Source organism: Marmota monax, unplaced genomic scaffold (genome assembly GCF_021218885.2).
Source record: "Marmota monax isolate L192 unplaced genomic scaffold, Marmota_monax_Labrador192_F-V1.1 WCK01_AAM20220418_F8-fsc00014, whole genome shotgun sequence".
Taxonomy (NCBI): domain Eukaryota; kingdom Metazoa; phylum Chordata; class Mammalia; order Rodentia; family Sciuridae; genus Marmota; species Marmota monax.
The window spans coordinates 37,498,140-37,517,680 of NW_026695222.1; the positions used below are offsets into that span (position 1 = coordinate 37,498,140).

Sequence of the window (19,541 nt, forward strand, 5' to 3'; positions counted from 1 at the left end):
GGGAGGGAGGAGGGGGGTGGCCTCTTCCTGAACACTTCCCTACACCCTACACTTGGCGAAACCGAGGCCCAGAGAGGAAGATGTCCATGCAGTGGACCCTCTCCCTGCCAGGAGGACTCTGAAGGCAGATCTCTAGGTGCCACTCACACAAGAGAGGCCAGCAGGCTTCAGAGCCCACCCTCAGTGCTCCCACCTGGTCCACCCAGGTTGCCATGGAGACCAGGCCCTCTCCCTCCCCCAGCCCAGGCGGGCTGGTCCCTGGGAGGAAGGAAGACCCCTCAGCCCCCAGCAGGTGAGAGTTCACACACTGAACTGCCCGACCCTGTGCCAGAGACTAGGGTGCCCCAGGGTCCTACTGGGGCTGCTGAAGCCTCCCTAGGCGACAGGGAGACTAGACGGTGAAAACCAGTGAGATGACTGATGGTCAGCCCCTCCCCATTCTCCTCCCCACCTTGGCAGCAGGGACAGAACAGCAAAACCAGGTCCCTCTGGCAATCCCAAGCCACCTACTGGGAGTCCAGCACACTTGCCCTGCCGGGCTGGGTCCATGTGCTGCCAGAAGCAGGCAGCGGGGACCTGCCTGGGGCTTGTCCTTTCAGCGGGCCTGCAGGAGTCTGCATGCAGGAGACTTGGTCACCTCCCAACACCTTTAGGTTGTGGGGGGGACAGACTCAGAAAAGAGTCCTGGGTCACACCGCAGGACGGCAGAAAGCAGGCCAGGACACAGGCTCTGGGCATGCAGGGTAGGTCTGCGGGCTCTGGCACCACCTCCTCACTCCTACGCCCAGGGAAGAACAGTGCTGCTGGCCCATGTCACAGGCCAGGACCCCAGGGCTAGGGGAGGACACAATGGAGCCTCTCAAGGTCCCAGGCCCTGTCCCCCTTATGGGGCTGACTCATCTCCAAGGAGCACCAGGCCCCACCCACCTGCCTGCACGGGGCCTGGGGCTAAGGATGGATGGGAACTAGAGGCCTGTGTGCGCCCACCTACCCTCAGGCCACCAGGCCAGGACACAGGTATTCCAGGAATGTCCACCTCAGCCAGGCCTCTGGCATTCCTGCAGCCCCTCCCACGGCCGCCAGGAATTCCTCAGAGTAAACACCAGGGTGCCCAGAGCACCAGGGGACCAGGCCCCAGCACTTCTGCCCGCCCCTGCCACACACCTCCCCCACTGGCCCTTCCTTCCCTGTGTCCAGGGACACTGAGAAAACCAAGGTGCGCTGCTGCCTTCACAGGTGCTGGCCTCCCCCCGCAGGCCTGTCTGGGCCTGGCCACCAGCCCTGGGACCATTTCCTCACTGTCAGTGCCCCAGGTAAGCCTGTGGCAGAGGAGCAGGGTGGGAGCCGCACAGGCCCAGAGGGACCTACCTGGCCCAGGTCCAGGGTGACGTTGACCTCGTTGTACTCCAGGCCGCGGGACAGCGGCGGGCTCTGCCACCAGCGCTCGGTGCCGTCAATGGCATTGCTCACAGGATGTGCCTTGTTGCTCTGGGCAGCTGTGCAGATGTCACAGTACTGGCCCTACAGGGAGAGGAGGGTCAGACGGCCAGGAGAGGGTCCCGGGGTCCCAGCACAGCAGCTCCACCCACAACCTCCAGACCTGTCCCCAGGGCCAGGGAGTGCGGCCACTTTCCGGTTAAAGGCTGCGGTTCACATGAGATGGTCACAGGAAGACCAGGGGCAGGGGCAGGGCTCAGGGGGGAGGCGAGGCTGGGGCTGAGGAGGCAGCACCACAGAAGACCTCCAGGGGACGATTGCAGGCAGGTGGCCTGCCCATTGCACCCTGCCAGAGGGCCTGGGCAGGGTCAGTGGGGGAAGAGCCACAGACAGAAAGTTCACCTGTCGGGGAGGGCGTCTGGTGGCCAGGAGGGTGGGAGAGAGGCGCTGGCTCCACCAACCTGTCTCCCACGCCCCTGCCCAACTCTCACACAGAGCCCTCTGGACTAGGGTCCTCCTCCAGCCAGGGGCAGCCTGGGAGGCAGGCTCAGAGGGCAGGTGTGGGCGCCACGGCAGGTGCAGCCTGGGCCTCCAGCTTGGGACAGGGCCAAGTAAGTCATGGCGACCACACCATGGAGCCTCAGTGTCCCCATCTGCAGAGTGGGGAGGACGCTGCACCTGCCTCTGGCTGAACAAGGATTAACAGATCACATTCAGGGCTGGCAACTGTTCCTGTCATGGTCTAACCACCTGCTGGGGGACGAGGAGGAAGCTCCACTAGGAGCCTGTCCTGCTGTCCCTGGTGGGGGAGGGGCAGGGCCCTGGCTGCAGGCCAGTGGAACCCACCCCCACAAGGAAACCAGACCTGCTGTCCCTCTGCACACAAAGGCAGCCCTGGAGACTCACACTGACTGAGGCCCAGCCTGGGAAACTGGGTGGCTGTCCTCCCAGGCTCCAGGCTGGGGCTGAGGGAGGTGGGCAGACTAACCCTGCTGGAGACGGGCCTGCACTCCGGACCACCCAGGTGCTGACCCACACCCTGCCAGGCTTCAGTGCTTTACTCCACCCTGCGACTTCTCTGGCTAGTCCCCACTGGAGGCCTTACTTCCCTTGAGGCCCAGAGTTCTGGACCTCACTCCTTGCCACGGCCCAGTCCACCCCCGAGAGCGGCCACACGGAGGAGCTAGGGCAGTGGGGGCCTGCATGAGCCACACCACTAAGCTTAAACGGTGACCCCAAACTGGAACCCAGGGCTCCCTGGCCTGCTGAGCCAGGGCTGAGCAAAGGGCCCAGGGCCTCCCTGGGAGCACCATGCAGCCGAGCTGGCTGACCCAGGGAGGCTGGGCCCAGGGTCAAAGGTTAGGGTCTTCCAGGAGCCCAGGAAGCACATGCTCAGCCCTGCCAGCAGCAGAGGTGGTCTGGAGGGCCAGGGAGAGATGGCCCTGGTCCCACTCAGCAGCAATCCACAGCAGGAGCTCCAGGTAGTAGCCAGGGCCTCCCTGATGGCCTCTTTGTTGGGTTGGCTCACAGTGGACAGAGCTGGGAAACAGGCTCCCTCAGCCCTCTGCCACAGCAGAGGGTCCTGCTGGGAACAGAGCTAGGAAACAGCAAGACACTGATAAGGACTTCCCCTTCCAGTGAGTCACCTCTAGTCTGGCCCCAGGCCAGCCTGGGCTCCTCGGATGCCTACCTGAGAGAGAGAAGGTGGAAGTCCCTGCTGCCCACTCATTGCCTTGTCCAGAGGCCCAGCAGGATGCACCCAGGCTCCCAGGTGAGATGCCCCAAGCCTCCGTATGACCCATCTCCTCCACCATCCCTGCCACCATGGGACTGCCACCCCACACTGGGGCAGGCTCTGCTCATAGGATGGAAGAGCAGCTGTGGCTTCCTGTCCTCCACACCTATGCCCACCTGCCTAGAGCACCCAGCCAGGTGCTGTGGGCAAGGCCCATCACTGACCCATCCGAGGCAGGGAATCTGAGGCCTTTGAGCTCAGAAAAGAAGGTTTCCGAGGTCACAGTGGTCCTGTCAGCCATGTGACCTTGGAGCAGGGTCACTAATGGCCCAGTGTTGCAGACGCCTCTGCGTGCCATGCATGGGTGAGGCACAGCCCATGCCATCACAGAAAGCCAGACCCAGGTTTGTCGAGTGGTCACTGTACGCCTGTCTTCCAGGCTCTAGGCCAGGCTCCCAGCCTCAGGCAAGGTGTGCGTCACCCACCAACTAGGAACTGAATCTCGTCACCCACCAACTAGGAACTGAATCTCGGAGGAAACACAGCTAAGGAGAGGCGGGGGAGGGGCCTTGACCCCAGAGGACTAGGCCTAAGCACTAGGCAGAGGTGACAGCAGCCATGAGGGGACACATACAAGCAGTGGTCCCCAGCCAGGCAGCACTGCTGGCAGTAGGGCAGTGGTCTGGGATCTGGAAGTGACTGGGCCCTCCCTGGTACAGTGCAAACTCCCAGCTGAGCAGAGGAGAGTCCTGGGGAGCTTGGCCAGGCCCCTGGGGCAGGTCCGGAGGGACCCGCAGGCTCTCTATCTTGACACCCGCACCCTTGATGTCAACCAGATGCAGTATGGGAACCCAGGCAGAAGGCTTACTGTGGCTCTCTGCAGCTGACCCAGTTCTGGCTTTGGGGCTTCAGGCAGGTGACTACACCCTTCCAGGCCTCAGTTTCCCCACCTGAAGGGTGGACTCCACCCTCCAACGCCTAGAGCTGTGTTGGGCTTGAAGAGAATGCATGTGGGCCCAGGGGCACAGGGGGCTGGCCACCTCTCAGCGCCTTCCTCCCCAAGGGTGGGACCCCTGGTCATCTCCTTCCAGAAGGGTGGACCAAGGTCCCTGGAAGAGGCTAAGGTTGCACCTGGAATTTGACTCAGGGTGGGCTATCAAAGAGTTCCTGGAGCAGACTTTGCCTGTCCCCTAGGCTGACCCAGCCCCAACCTAAATCCAGAAGACCTGTTCGACCCTACTGTCCTGGCTGGGGTCCAACCACAGGGCCAGAAACTGGACCCACCAAAGGCTCACCACCTGGGGAAAAACCTCCAGAGCTCTTCAGGGATTGACCCACCGCCTGCTGGGCAGCAAGGCTCAGAGCATTGCCCACAGGTGTTCCACTCCCAGTGAAAGCTTGGGCTCTTGCCTTCCCTGACCTGGATGTCCCACCCAGGTCCTCTGCCCACCGCGGGGGAGGGCGGGGGAGGGCAGGGGAGGCTTCAACCCTAGGATGATGGCAATGAGGGCCCCAACACTTGAGCAGGGCCCCTGGCCCCTCCCGCCTTCACCCCGTCCCCATCCGGAGGCCAGCAGGTTCCAGCCTGTCCCGGGGGAGGGCGGAGCCGCCCGCCCCCTCCCCACAGGCAGCCAAGTCCCGCCCTCGCCGGGATCCCGGACTTAGGGCTGCCAGGGACTAGGCACCAGCACCCTCCCTCCCGGCTCACCGCCACCGAACTGAACGTCCCCCGCAGCCCCCAAGTTCACAAGGACACTTCATTGGTCCTTCCGGAGGGACGCGGTTTCCCGTCCGAGCCTGAGTGGCCGGGTTGGGGTCTCTCTCGGTCCCCCGAGATGCTAAGCCAGGGAGTCGGCGGGAGAGTCGGTACCTGGACTCTTCCCCGCCCATGGCGCTCCCCAAGGAGTCGGGCTGAGTTCCGGATCCAAGCCCGGTGCGCCCTGGTCCCGAAAGCCTCGGGACGGTGTCCCCTACTCCCCCGCCCCGCGCTCACTTGGATGGTCTGGTTGGGGTCCCCGCCGGCCACGGGGCCCCCCACGAGCTTGCAGTAGAGATCCTCGGTGGGGCGCGGGGGGCCGCGCGCCGGGGCCTCCTCGCCGCAGGTCGCGGACGCGGAGATACGGGCGCCCTCGGCCAGGTTGAAGTAGGGCGGGTGCAGGCTGAAGTCGCCGTCCTCTGGGGCCCGTGCCCGCGCCGCGCCCAGCAGCACCAATCCGGCCAGCAGCAGTGGCGTGGGACCCCGGGGGCTGCCTGCGCCCAGTGCGCTCCGGGTGCGGAGCCGTGCGTCCCGCGGAGCCATCTTCCGGCTCCGGACAGTGCCTCGGTGCTCCAGGGACAGCGCACCCGGCGGGAGCCCGGCGGGTCTGAAGCGCGGTGGCCGGCCCGGCTCGCTCCGCCTGCAGACGTCAGGCCCCGCCCCGGCCCGCCCGGGAGCCCGAGCCCCGTGCCCCCGGGAGAGGGCTGGGGGGAGAGGGGGCAGGGGGAGGGGCGCCGGGCGGCCTTAACCCTTCAGACCCCGGCCCTGGCGGCCTACCGGAAGGGGCACCTGCTGGCCGGGGTCCAGGCCCTAGGATCTGGTGCCGCAGCGCCTCCCTGCTCCCCGAGGCCGTGGTTCCGGACCCCAGATGGGACCCTGCTGGGGTGCCCCAACCACAGCGCGCAGGGGCCTGCCTCTCCCCGTCCAGCATCCCCCCTTTGTTTCCCTAACTTCAGTCACCTGAGGGGCTCCTGAGAACTTGCCTGCTGCCCTTGCCCTGCCGAGTCGCCCCATTCTGCGCGTGTGCCGGGAAGGTGCATTCTGCTACCTGTGAGGGGCCAAGGGTGGGTGCCCTGGAAGGATCCTCATCTGCAGGGGGACAGTGAGAGTCCAGTTGGAAACCCCCTTGCTTCCTGGGGCAGCCAGTCTAGAGTAAGCCCCCGGCTTCTGCCTGTCCCATACTCCAGTAGGGGAATGGGGAGGGAGGAAGTGGACCGGGGATGCTAACACGGGCTCTCTACTGAGTGTGGCTGGGTGCCTGTGAGCACCTGTGCTTCCCGGCACCCTGGATTCCCGTTCTCCGGGGGACCCTGGACCCATGCTCAGGGCCACTCCCCTGCTCATGCCTGCAGCTGAAGGACACTAGGCAAAGATCTCAGGGCTGTGTTCCGGTTTCTTTTTCTTTTTTTTTTTTTTTAATTTTTTAAATATTTATTTATTTGTTTAGTTATTGGCGGACACAACATCTTTGTATGTGGTGCTGAGGATCGAACCTGGGCCGCACACATGCTAGGCGAGCGCGCTATTGTTTGAGCCACATCCCCAGCCCTGTGTTCCGGTTTCTGCTTTGGGGTGGCTGCAGCTACTGGGTCTCCTCCCCTTGGGTTCCTGGGCCAAACTGGCCTTGAGGGAAGCCCTCAGGGGGTGGGGGTGGGGATGCAGCTGCTGGGCTGGCAGCTCCTGGTCTCTGAGCCAGGCCAGCTGGCCCTGGCCTCTCTTGGGCTGAAGGCTCCCTGGACCATCTCGGGGGCGCTGCTGAATTTGTGGAGTGCTGGCCAGCATGTCCTGGTGGGAATCCTGAGCTGGCAGCTCTATCGGAAGGTTGTACCACCATCCACAGTGTCCTGGCCACCCTTGGCCACCTACAAATCTCAAATCCCCAGGAGCTGTGTGGACACAGCTTGGACACAGGCTGCGGGGAGCCTTCCTGCTTTCCCTACTGGCTCCTCCCTAACCTGTTAGTTCTCCCACCTGGGGGGTGGGGCACGGAGGCCCATTCTCTAGCCAAAGCTGGGAGTGGAGGAGGGGCGGGGAGGATGGGTGGGCGGAAGACCTGGAGGAATCCGGAGTCCTGGCAGGCTGGCTCAGGAGCTGATTTCTGATCCCCAGCAAGGGACAGCTGGGGCAGTAGCTGGTACCCAGATGGGGGGTTGGCTGGCCCCTCCCTTAGTACTGCCCAGAGGTCCTCCCCATCACACACACACTGGGCAGTGTTCTCTGGCCCTGTGGGCCCCTCTTGACAGCTAGGGCTCTGACAGCCTGGGGGAATAGAGGCTGAGGACCACTCCCCAGGCCAAGATCTGGCAAGGCTTCTGAGAACTTGAGTCGCCAGAGATTTGGACAGACAGAGGTTGGGCTCAGGGCCCCTGAGCCTCCTAGTGGCCAGTCCAGGCCTCTGCCATCCCAGGGCACTGGCCAGGCCAGAGGGAGGGCAGGCTGCCTGGGAATGCGCTGAGTCAGCCTGCCCCAATGGCACCTGGAGGGTCAGCCTGAGTTGCTGCTTCCCAGCAGACAGCTGCCCAGTAACTGGTGGCTGGCAGGGGCGGATGAGTGGGCTGAGGGCAGTGTGACAAGAGGGCTGGTGGGGTGGCATGCTCTGCCCCTACACTGGGCCCTCCAGTGTGCCAGGGCTTCGGAGGGGCTGGGGGAGGTGGAGGCACTGTCCCAGGGGCAGCATACAGGCCCAGGCAGAGAGGGGGAGGGGTGGGTCTCGTCCCCCCCACCCGTGGACTGGCCAGCTGCCTGATCATCACCAAAGGGGCCATTGACTCTCCTGCCTTCCCCCCCACTCATGGGCACCTGCCACCTTCCTCCTTGAACCTAGCCAGAAGGACCAGGGTGGTCAGGAGCACACGTGGGTCAGCCCCTCCTGTTCCCCCATCAGTCCCAGTGTGGTCTCCTTCCTCCCCGCACTCGGCCAGTGCCCAGTGCCTTCTGTCCCAGCTCCACAGGGGTGAGCGCCCTGTCTGAGGCGGGCAGGAGAGGGGCCAGGAAAGGTGTGGAGGCGGCTCATCCCTGTCCTGCCAGGCCCCGCCCCCACCAGCCCCAGGTGGCAAGGGACCTGGGGGCAGGCAGAAGTCAGTGACAACTCCCGAGGGGAAAAGGTCTGGCAGCTCATCCCCCAGCCCTAGGACAGGGGCCCCTGAGCCAAGTGATTCTGTCCTGGGGACAGCCCCCTCACTAGAGCCCCTGCTGACCCTCTAAGGGCATTCCTGGAAGAGCCTCAGCCCCACATGGCCCACCTGGGACAGCTGTCGGGGATCAGGCGGGGCACAGGACATCTGACTCAACCCTTAACCTCTGGGGACACCCCTCCACGGCATGGCCAGGTGTCACAAGCTGCAAAGGAAGACTGCAGATCCAGAGGCAAACCTCCCCAGCCGGGTAGAGAAGGACTCTCCGCCTCTCCGGCTCCAGGGCAGCCGGAGTTTGGGGTGTTAGAGGCCACATCCCCTTTCTCAGGGCTGCCCTGATGCCCTTCCAGGAGCCAGCGGTGGGGACTTCTGTACCTGTCTTTGGGGCAGAGAAGCCAGGAGGGAGCCGTGGGGCAGGTTCCAGAGGCTGCTGTGGGCATGGTCCAGCATTGTCCTCTAAGAGGAGGACTGATGAGCTGGGAGGTCTCCTCAGTTGTCTTCAGCCCAGCAAATCAGTGCTTCTGCCCTCTGGTGGCCCTTTCTGCCCCTGAGGAGTGTGCCACGGCTCTCAGCTGGCCCCTGCACTGAGAGCCAGCCTGACCCCGGGAGCTGGGGCTCTGGGCTGATGGTCATCAGGAATGGAGGCCTTGACCTGCCCACCACTTGACCTGGGGCCAGGTTCTCAGAGACTCCACTCCATCCTTCTGCCTCTGCCTGCAGGGTGTGTCCAGCTCACAGGGCATCTGACCCTTCAGGGGCCCCGTGGCTCTTCGGAACCTTCCACCGGACACTGCACACAGCTCGGTTGCTGTTTCAGTTTTTACAACAGAGGAGCCTGGGGATCTTAGGAGACCAGCCACCTGTCTGGCAGCAAGCAGGCAGAGAGCCTGGGATGGAGGTCTGGCCGCTGGGCACACCTGCTCCTGGCCAGAGGGCCCTGCAGCTGGGGAGGGCTTCAGAGCAAGCCTGGTTCCAGCAGGACCCTCACCAGGGAGCCCTGATCCCCATGGGTCCATTCTGACACTTCCCCTCCTGTCCCCAGCCCTTGGCCTGAGAGACACACCCACCAGTAAGGAGGTGGCCTGGGGACAGCGCCCCCCCCCCCCAGCTCCAAGAGAGAAAGGGCCTGTTCCTTCCAGGGAGGAGGCTACTCCTGGGACCTAGCCCAGGTCGGGGATCCAGAGGGTGTTAGTTGGGGGATCTGGTCCTCCAGGCCCCCAGGAAGGGCAACACCCTGTTAGCCCTCCCCAGCACACACACAACACAACGCATACAGTTTTATCCTATTTAACCTTTGGTCTCCCTCCCGGGTCCTCCTCCCGCCCCTCCCCACCTTCCTTCTCCAGATTAGGACCTGTGGGGGACCTGGGTAGGGAGGGGGCTCCAGCACAGTGGGAGGCCAGTGGCACCCAGGGACCCTGTGTCCAGCCCCGGGGCCCCACTGGCCTGTGCCCTCCCCCCCAGGACCCAGGCTCCAGCAGGCCCCTCCCCCATCCTGGGGGCCTGGCCAAATCTGGTTCCCACAGGGTGGTGGGGAGGGCTCTGCTTCTCCAAGAGGTGCCCATAGGCAGCCTTATATGGCCAGGAGGCCTGGAGCCCAGGAGGAATGTCACCCCCCAGCAAGGCCCAGCGGGCAGGGCCAGGGCTTGGTAAGCTGATGGCTTCCAAAGTCCCACAAACCGGGGCCTCCTGGGCCAATGGTCACGAGTGATAGCTGGCCTAGCCATTCCCCTCCCCAACTTTAGGAGGGAAGGAAGGGGACACGGGCAGCTCCGGGAGGTCCCTCATCATGGGGGGAGCAGGCCCCCACCTACACCTGCAAGAGCAGCGCCACAGCCATTTGGCTCCCGGGCCACACTGACGCCCCACGGGGTTCACCCTCTGCTTGGGCCCAGCGGCCCCTGCTCAGTGCCAGGGTCCCCCCCCCCGTGGCCCCCCACGTTGTCTATCCTGACTCACTCTCCAGGGGCTCCCTCAGACTGCTCTCTGTCCCCTGTCTGTCTGTCTCTCAGTCTCTGTCCTTCCCTGTTCCTCCGCCTACTGCCCCTGAGCTGCCAAGCTTAGTGGCAGGGTCCTGGGTCCTGGGTGGCCCCTGCAGTGTTGGGCTGGGTCCCCAAAGTGACAGGCCCCAACTGCACCGCTGCCACAAGGCCCTGGGACACCATGAGGAGTTACGCGTGTCCCACTGTCCCTCACGCGCTGTGCTAAGCTGCTGCCCGTGTGGCCCTGAGCAAGGAGCTTCCGAGCCCCCAGCCCCGACTTGAGCTGAGGAGGCTGGGGTGCTGCCCCCGCCCCTGCCTGGGAGTCACAGGCCCCAGGGGCTGGGAGGTGCGTGCTCACGGGGTGAGCTCTGGCGGTGAGAGGAAGGTGGGCTGCAGCTGCCTGGGCCCTCTGCAGCCGGCCCCCAGGCCCTGCCTGGCTACTGTGCTTCAGACCAGCATGTCCCCAGACTGACCTTCCTGCCAACCCGCCGGGCAGCAGATGCTGTGCCCCTGCCCTGGCCTTGAGTCACGGCAGCAGGAGACAGGAGGCAGGGGCACGGGCAGGCCCAGACCCCTCCCACCTCGGTGATCGATGGGGGCTGAGAGTCACCTGCCCTGTGCCCCCAGCTGGGGTCCCTCTGGCCTGGGTCTCTGCTTAAGGGCCATATCTGTCATGGTTAGCTATTTGGAGACAAGTTGCACTGTTGTGCAGCTGGGAGTGAGGGGTCCCCTGGAGCTCAGCTGGGCCCCTGCCCCAGGGGAAGGGCGGGGCCCAGCTCCAGGCTTTTGTCCTGTGGCTCTCCTGGGGGGACATTTTCAGGGAATGTAAACCCACGGAGACTCAGGATGTTCCTGCCAGCTGCAGAGGGTGATGGGGTCCACTAGGGGCCCAGGCTCCTTCTTGCAGGGCGTCAGGTATCCCCCACAGTGAGGTCAGGGCTGGGATGCCTAGTCACTTGCTGGCCCCTGCTCCTAGCTCCATCTGGGCCTGCTGTGTGATGTGACCAGACTCCGGAGCCCCCAGGTGGGCAACGGAGCCCTCTGCGTGCATCTCCTGATGTGACGGTCAGTCCCCTCGGAGTAGCTGCTCTTAACCACCCCAGCTTCATGGATGAGAGGTTGAGGATGAGAGAGGCCAGCTGCACAGGGTGACATGGCCCTGTCCCTGCCAGGTGACACCACTGGTCAGGAAAGCTCTTGCTGCCACCTCACAGGGCCGAGGATTCCCTGACCTGCATCCCAATCCAGGAGGGCACTGCCCCACGCTCTCCAGTCAACACTGACCCTGGTGTCCTCAGCCAGGTCCCAGCTCCAGCTCCATGAAATCGAGCTCTGGAAGGAGCTGGGGAGGTTACTGGGTCCCCCAGGAGGCTGGCACAGACTGGGGGTCTCCCCCTCCCCGGGCTGCTCAGAGCCCCCTCCTGGCCCACCCAGCTGGAGGGACGCAGCCCAGCCCGTGGGAGGCCTGCTCCGGGAATTCCCCAGACCTGGCACCAGGCTCCGCTGCCTGGGCCGTGCTGTGTCCAGGGCGCTCGGGCCCTCCTGTCTCTGACAGCTGTGGGGTGGCCTGTGGGGAGCGATGGGGCCACCTCAGGTCTCTTACTCAGTACCTCCTCAGAGACGTCTTCCCTGACCACCCACCCACACAGCCCTTCATGTGGCCATGACCCTTCAACCCCCCCGGGCTGGGTGCAGCTCGGAGGCAGAGTACCCGCCTGACCCGAAGACTGCATAAGGACACAGACCACACCCTTCCAGCAGGCACTGCTGACCACCTCGGCCAACGCAAGCTCCGCAACGTAGCGGGCGGCCTGCACCCTGTGGGTTGAGCGACAGCCCTGGCCCCCACTGGCTGGAGGCCGTAGCACTTGCCCCTGGCTATGACAACCTTGACTGGCCACATGTCCTGGGAAACCTGCCCCATGAGACACCCCAGGCCCCCAGAGATGCCGTCTGTGCTACAGCTGCAGGGCATCTGTGCCCACACAGGGATGGACACAGGAGGTGCTCAGGTAGCACTAGTGAGTGTCCAGAGGGTCCCAGCCCTGGAGAAGTGCTCCTTGGAGGGACGCAGTGGCCAGGCAGCAGGGGCCGCACAAAGCCCCGGCCAGACAGTGGAGGCACAGGAGTGGCCTGGCCTCAGCTCAACCCAAGCTGAGCTCAGGCCCTTCCTGGCTAAGCCTGGGGAATTCTTGGGGGGGGGGACCTTGGTGTCCCCTGGCCACATAGTCACTGAGGCTGCCATGTGGGGTAGGCACACCACCACAGGAAGCGCTGGCCCAGGGGCACCAGCAGTGGAAATGCTGGAGCAAGGTGACATGCTCGGCTGTATGCTCATGGACTTGCAGTGTGGCCCCTGGGCCCCCAGGCACGGCCAGGTGGCATGACAGTGGCTGGGCTGTCCCCTCAGCCCCTGCTTTCCCTCCCCTGCTGCCCAGCCTGGCCCAGCAGGGCGCTGGCACAGGTGCTGGCAGAGGCAAGTGGTCCTCAAGCTCAGTGCACTGTGCCTAGGGCCCAGGGCGGCCTCTGACCCCACAGTGGGCACCTGCAGGCAAGCCCACGGGGACCCAGGTGCCCTTTAGCTAGGCCTGGCGCTCAGGGGATAGTCCTCTGGTCCTGCTGGCGGGAGGCAGTGGCAGGGTGGGCAGCCCAGGGCCTGGGGCGGGCCGGCGGCAGGCGGGCAGGACAAGCCCAGGCCACTCACCTGGGCAGGAATTTGGATGCGTCACTGTGCTCCCTGCTTTCAAGGATAACAAGCCTTTGCCCCGGGGGTGTTTGGGCAGCTGCAGGCTGGCCCGGTGCTCAGACACCAGCTGGGCCAGGCCCCGGGGGCGGTGGGGTGCCGAGCAAGCTCTCTGGGTGCCTTCCTACTCGCTGGGTGTTCCAGGGAGGTAGTGGGGGTCCCCAAGTCCTGACTCCTCCCATGGGCCGTCCTCTAGGCTCGCACAGCTGGGGCCTCCCTGCCTCCTAATTCCTGCCTGGGGGAGCAACTTCCTCCCGCAGCCTCCGCTTCCTGCTCTGCTAAAGGGCTAAAGACTCTACCTCCCCACAGGGCTGCCAGGGAGCCTCAGGCTGCGGGACGCTGCCCTGAAGCCTGGTCTGGCAGGCCCACTTCCTCAGTACCCGCATCTGCTGCTGACGTGGACGCCCCGCACCTTCCTTGGAGCGCAGGAAGAGCCGCGGACATGAGGGCCGTACCTTAGGAATGCTGCAGCCTCAGCGCCGGTCCTGCGGGTCCTGCCGCTCCCTAGATGGCTTCTCTGTCCAGCCTCCCTGCCCTCTCTCATCTCAGGCTGAGAATGGAGCCCCCCGCCCTGGTGCCAGCAGGCGGGACACCTGCTGTGGAGGCTTGGAAGACGTCGGTGGCTTCTGCGAGTGCCCCTCTGCCAGTGCCGCTCCTGAGGGTGTTCCTTTTGACCTCACCCCCCTCTTCCTCCTGTCCTCGGGAGCAGGCTACTGGATCCAGCCCGATGGGAGCCCACAGGGACAGCCAGACCAAAGCCACCTCTGGGAGGGACTCAGGTGGTGATGGTGGTGGTGGACAGCCAGACCTGTTCCCTGGGGAGCAGCAGCAAAGGGTGGACACACATGTGGTCTGCCCTGCTCCCAGTGTGGACGCCGAGTGGCCCTTGCACAGTTTGCTAAGGTGTCCCAATAAAGCCCCACCGGCCCCATCCTGGTGAAGCCTTGCTTCTACCCTCAGGGTCACGGAGAAGAGAGGCCACCTCCTGACGGGAACCGGAGGCCCCGGAGGAGTCTGGGGATGGGACACTGCTGGCCGCAGGCCCCTGTGTGCCTTCTCTTCTCCTGCTGTGCTGCTCTGCCTTGGGGCTGGGGTCGGGTCAGCTTGGAGGGGTCAGAGGTCAGGCCTGGCCTGGGGTGTGGCCCTGCCACCTTCTCCCCTAGACCTGACCTGTTGATGGGGTCGGTGGGAACTTGCTGGCCCCTGGCCAGCATGGGAGCCCTGAGGGTGCTGGGAGGAAGGCCTTCTTCCTTTCCCGTTGCTGGCCCGGAGCCTGTGGGCAGCCCCCAGGGAAGGGTGGGGACAGGACATGGCGGGTGTGTTGACCTCACAGACTCTCTGCTGGGCCAGCTGTGCTGGTGGACGCACTGGGACCTGTCCCGCTGCCCAGGACAGGTCCCCTGGGAGCTGGGAAGCAGATCCAATAAAGGACAATAAAATAACAAAACGAGGTGAAGTCATGGGGAAGGCTGGAAGGGAGGGCCGGCCTGGACCTCCGTCTCCCACAACCGTGTCGGAGGCTGTTGCTGGTCCCTGAGCTCTGGCCAGTGGGGCCTGACCCTCCCTAGGCACTTCCCAGGGGGCCTGGCCAGGGCTCTCCCACCCTGGGGAGGGACCTGCGGTCAGAGGCCAGAGACCTGCCCTGCAGGGCTGGAGTGGCGGCCCCAGCTCTGCCCATGGTCACTGACAGTTCTGTCCTCACCCCCTGGGTCCCGGCTCCAAGACTGGGACGGCTTGGGCCTTCACTCAGGGCAGGCTTGCTGAGGTGGCAGGGTGAGGGTGGCTGCAGTTTCTGCTCAGACCGACCCAGGAAAAAGGCCTGCTTCCTGACCCTGGCCTACCACTCACCCTGACCCCCACCCAGGCCTGGATGATGGTGATGATGATGGTGATGGTGGTGATGCTTGGGCTGGTCCCCTTCTGCATACAATCCGTGTTGAGGTGGCCTGGGCCCCCCTTGGCCCAGACGCAGTTGCTCTGTGGAGGAGGAAAGAGGTTCTCCAGAGACTGCCTCAGTGTGTCTGTGTGAGATGGACCTACGGGATGGGACTTAGCAGTGGGGCAGGGGCTGCTGCACACTGACATCCAGGCAGTCTGAATGGGGACCTGTGTGAGGCTGGGGCACTTACAGTATGACTTCCAGAGTCACCAACCCAGGCAGGATTCAAATCTAGCCATCTGACTTCCGACGTATGGATGACGATGATGATGGTGATGATGGTGATGGTGATGGTGGTGATGGTGATTATCACAGTGATGGTGATGGTGATGGTGATGGTGGTGGTGATGGTGATTATCACAGTGATGGTGATGGTGGTGATAGTGATGGTGGTGGTGATGGTGGTGATGGTGATAGTGGTGATGGTGATTATGGTGGTGATGGTGGTAGTGATGGTGATGGTGGTGGTGGTGGTGATGGTGATGGTGGTGATGGTGATGGTGGTGGTGGTGATGGTGGTGGTGGTGATGGTGGTGATGGTGGTGGTGGTGGTGATGGCCATGGTGTTGTTGTTGGTGATGATGATGATGATGGTGATGGTGCTGGAGATGGTGGTGGTGATGATAATGGTGATGGTGGTGGTGGTGATGGTGATGATAATGGTGATGGTGGTGGTGATGGTGGTTGTGGTGATGGTGATGGTGGTGGTGGTGATGGTGGTGGTGGTGGTGGTGGTGATGATGGTGGTGATGGTGATGGTGGTGGTGATGATGATGATGGTGGTGGTGGAGATGATGGTGGTGGTGGTGTTGATGATGGTGGTAGTGATGATGGTGGTGGTGATGATGATGGTGGTGGTGGTGATGATGGTGGTGGTGATGATGATGGTGATGGTGGTGGTGGTGATGGTGATGGTGATGGTGGTAGTGATGGTGGTGATGATGATGGTGATGGTGGTGATGATGATGATGATGGTGATGGTGCTGGAGATGGTGGTGGTGATGATAATGGTGATGGTGGTGGTGGTGATGGTGATGATAATGGTGATGATGGTGGTGATGGTGGTTGTGGTGATGGTGATGGTGGTGGTGGTGATGGTGGTGGTGGTGGTGATGGTGACGGTGGTGATGGTGGTGGTGATGGTCATGGTGGTGTTGGTGTTGGTAATGATGGTGGTGGTAGTGGTGGTGATGGTGAAGGCGGTGATGGTGGTGGTGGTGGTGGTGGTGGTGTTGGTGATGATGATGGTGGTGGTGATGATGTCGTGGTGGTGGTGGTGGTGGTGGTGATGGTGGTGGTGATGTTGTGATGGTGGTGTTGGTGATGATGATGATGGTGGTGGTGGTGATGGTGATGTCGTGATGGTGGTGGTGGTGGTGGTGATGGTGGTGCTGGTGATGATGGTGATGGTGGTGGTGATGTCGTGATGGTGGTGATGGTGGTGGTGGTGATGGTGATGGTGGTGATGGTGGTGGTGGTGATGGTGGTGGTGATGGTAATGCTGAATGCTGGTATACTGAGTACTTTCTAAGTTCCTCACCTGTTCAGAGCATTGGAAATTTGTTAGCCTGGTTGAATGCAGACATCCCTAGCCCTGCTGGGTGGCTGTATTGCAACCACCCAGTTTACACCTGGGAGGAAGAGGCAGCTAAATAATTTGTCCTAGGTCACACAGCTAAAGAGGCAGAGGTGGGTGTCACGGCAGCTCATAATGCCAAAGTGACATTGACAGCCAAGGTCATATAGGGTGCTTGGGGTACACTGGGGCAGGAGCGTGTGTGAGCATGTTCTGGGTGGTCGTGGGGGCATCGGGGACCCTGACCTAGACTGCCTACAAAGGCAGCTCCTGCTCTACCCCTAGATGCTCTGGGATTCTGTAAAAAGGGCTCAGCCAGAGCATGTTTTCAAATACTGGGTCCCCGGGCCCCCCACTCCCTCCTTCCCGCTTGGCCTCTGACCCTGTCCCATCCAAGGCTTCACAGGCAGCTCTGTCAACAGCTCACTGCACAAGGGAGCGAAAGGGCCCAGCTCCCTCCAGCCAGCAGAGAAGAGGGCTTAGCAGACAGGTGACCCTTGCCCTTGCACCAGTGTGGCTCTTGGGCGCCTCCACGTGGCCAATGGGGACAGAGCAGGGGAAGGCGTGGACATCCTCAGGATCCCCTCAGTTGTGGCGCTGCAGCAGCTGAGTTCCCCGAAGCCCGGCTGATGGAGACTCATGGTGGCTGCCCTTTGGCAGGACACTGACCCCTCTGTTTCAGAAAAGGGATTATCTGGATTTCATGGACTACAGTGGGGGAGAGAGAGCTGCCGTCCCTTTAAAGAACGTGGCTTTGGCAATCCTGTGCCAGGGGAGACGGCTGAGTGCTGTGTGTGTTTGTGTGTGTGTGTGTGTGTGTGTGTGTGTGCGCGCGCGCGCGCGCGCGCGAGTCCTGTAGTCCCAGCAGCTACCACCAGTTGTTTCACATACAATGAAGCCCGCATCCTTTCAGCACCCCACTGGTAAGTCTGATGGGCGTGTGCAGCCGCGAGGCCACCACCGCCACCCCGGGTGCAGCACCCTTCCACGGCAAGGCCACCCTGTGCCACTCCCCTCAGCGCCAGTCAGCTTGCACCTCCTGGTGTGATACAGATGGGTCACACGCATGCTGTCTGTGGGAGGGACAGGGTGTCCTGGTCTTCTCACTCTGTCATCTTGAGAGTTGTCCGTGTACTGGGCGGGCCTGGGGCTCCTTTTACCACCTACTGCAGGACGCCCATGCTTTGTCCAGCCGCCGCCTATCAGTGGACATTTGTGGTGAACCCACCGGAGGCTATTAGATAAAGCTTCTCCGACATCTCAGTGAGCGTCTGTGCCGGAGCCTCCTGTGCTCCTGGCACGTGCCTGGTGGAGTGCCTGGCACTCTGAGAAGCTGCCCCGTTAGTCGGCTCTGCACCACGGTGTCCAACATAGGACAGCGACTCGGGGGAGGAAAGGCTCCTTTTGGCCAGAGGTCTTCAGAGGTCTGGCCCGCGGTTGGCTGTTCCGGGGGTCTGGTCCGCGGTCGGCTGTTCCGGGGGTCTGGCCCGTGGTGGTCGCTGTTCCGCTGTTCCAAGGCAGAAGCATCACAGCGGGGGGCGGGGCCCAGAGCTCCAGGCTGCTGGGGAGCAGAGGGAGGGGAGGCGCCAGAGAGAGGAGAGACCCCTCCAGGCACACCCACGGTCAGGTGTCCCCCAAAGCAATGGCATTGGCCGTCTGGGGACTGAGACTCTGAGGCCGGGAGCCCCATAAGCTTTTCCTCCTCTAAAATCGCTCTTGTCAGGCCTTTGGGTGAGAGCAGCAAAGCACTGCCCAGACACCCAGTGGCCACCTCCCCAACTGTCCTGCAGCCGGGCCCACTGTCACCAAGGACCCACCGGTTAGGCTGGAGCTCTTGTGACCCAGGCACCTCCTAGGTGGCCACCTCTGAGCACTGGAGCTTTGGGGGACACTCCAGATTCACACCAGCACCACCCGCCATCCACAGAGGCTGAGCCACTGGCACTCCCACGGGCAGTGACAGCCTGGCCCAGGCAGGATGTCAATGTGGCCTTCCTGGAGGGAAGGTGAGGATTTCAAGGTGACAGCAGCAGAGTGGGAGCCTCGGGCAGATGCCCAAGGCGCCTGGGCAGCCACACAGACACAAGCCGGAGGCCTGCAAGGAGAGCTTTCCTGCTCCCTCCCTCCCTCCTTCCTTCCCTCCCTCCCTCTCACCCTCCCTCTCACCCTCCCTCCCTCTCACCCTCCCTCCCTCTCACCCTCCCTCCCTCTCACCCTCCCTCTCACCCTCCCTCTCACCCTCCCTCCCTCTCACCCCCCCTCCCTCTCACCCTCCTTCCCCCCCTCCCTCTCACCCTCCCTCTCACCCTCCCTCCCTCTCACCCCCCCTCCCTCTCACCCTCCTTCCCCCCCTCCCTCTCACCCCCCTCCCTCTCACCCTCCCTCTCACCCTCCCTCCCTCTCACCCTCCCTCTCACCCCCCTCCCTCTCACCCCCCCTCCCTCTCACCCTCCCTCCCTCCTTCCCCCCCTCCCTCTCTCCCTCCCTCTCTCCCTCCCTCTCACCCTCCCTCTCACCCTCCCTCTCACCCTCCCTCTCACCCCCCTCCCTCTCACCCTCCCTCTCACCCCCCTCCCTCTCACCCCCTCCCTCTCACCCTCCCTCCCTCTCCCCCTCCCTCTCACCCTCCCTCTCACCCTCCCTCTCACCCCCCTCCCTCTCACCCCCCCTCCCTCTCACCCTCCCTCCCTCCTTCCCCCCCTCCCTCTCTCCCTCCCTCTCTCCCTCCCTCTCACCCTCCCTCTCACCCTCCCTCTCACCCTCCCTCTCACCCCCCTCCCTCTCACCCCCCTCCCTCTCACCCTCCCTCTCACCCCCCCTCCCTCTCACCCTCCCTCCCTCCTTCCCCCCCCTCCCTCTCTCCCTCCCTCTCTCCCTCCCTCTCACCCTCCCTCTCACCCTCCCTCTCACCCCCCTCCCTCTCACCCCCCTCCCTCTCACCCCCCTCCCTCTCACCCTCCCTCTCACCCCCCCTCCCTCTCACCCTCCCTCCCTCCTTCTCCCCCTCCCTCTCTCCCTCCCTCTCTCCCTCCCTCTCACCCTCCCTCTCACCCCCCTCCCTCTCACCCTCCCTCTCACCCTCCCTCCCTCTCTCCCTCCCTCTCACCCTCCCTCTCACCCTCCCTCTCACCCCCCTCCCTCTCACCCCCCTCCCTCTCACCCTCCCTCTCACCCCCCCTCCCTCTCACCCCCCTCCCTCCTTCCCCCCCTCCCTCCCTCCCTCCCTCTCTCCCTCCCTC

General features: G+C 63.6%; 1 protein-coding gene and 1 long non-coding RNA gene across 3 annotated transcripts in view; one reads left to right on the forward strand and one right to left on the reverse strand.

Moving 5' to 3' along the window:
- Positions 1-5,561, reverse strand: part of Lama5 (laminin subunit alpha 5) — a 44,218-nt gene extending 38,657 nt beyond the window's left edge. For both annotated transcript variants that reach the window (XM_046432914.1, XM_046432913.1), the window contains exons 1-2: positions 5,166-5,561; positions 1,369-1,521 (exon numbers count right to left, since the gene is read on the reverse strand). In XM_046432914.1, coding sequence (XP_046288870.1) covers positions 1,369-1,521; positions 5,166-5,471 — 459 coding nt within the window. In that variant the 5' untranslated portion in view covers positions 5,472-5,561. The remainder of the gene's footprint in view (positions 1-1,368; positions 1,522-5,165) is intronic.
- On the forward strand, positions 1,129-13,718 carry LOC124085323 (uncharacterized). The gene is made up of 3 exons (XR_006849416.2): positions 1,129-1,313; positions 3,076-3,208; positions 13,097-13,718. It is a non-coding gene; the product is annotated as an uncharacterized LOC124085323 (long non-coding RNA).
- Positions 13,719-19,541: the final 5,823 nt, after the last annotated feature.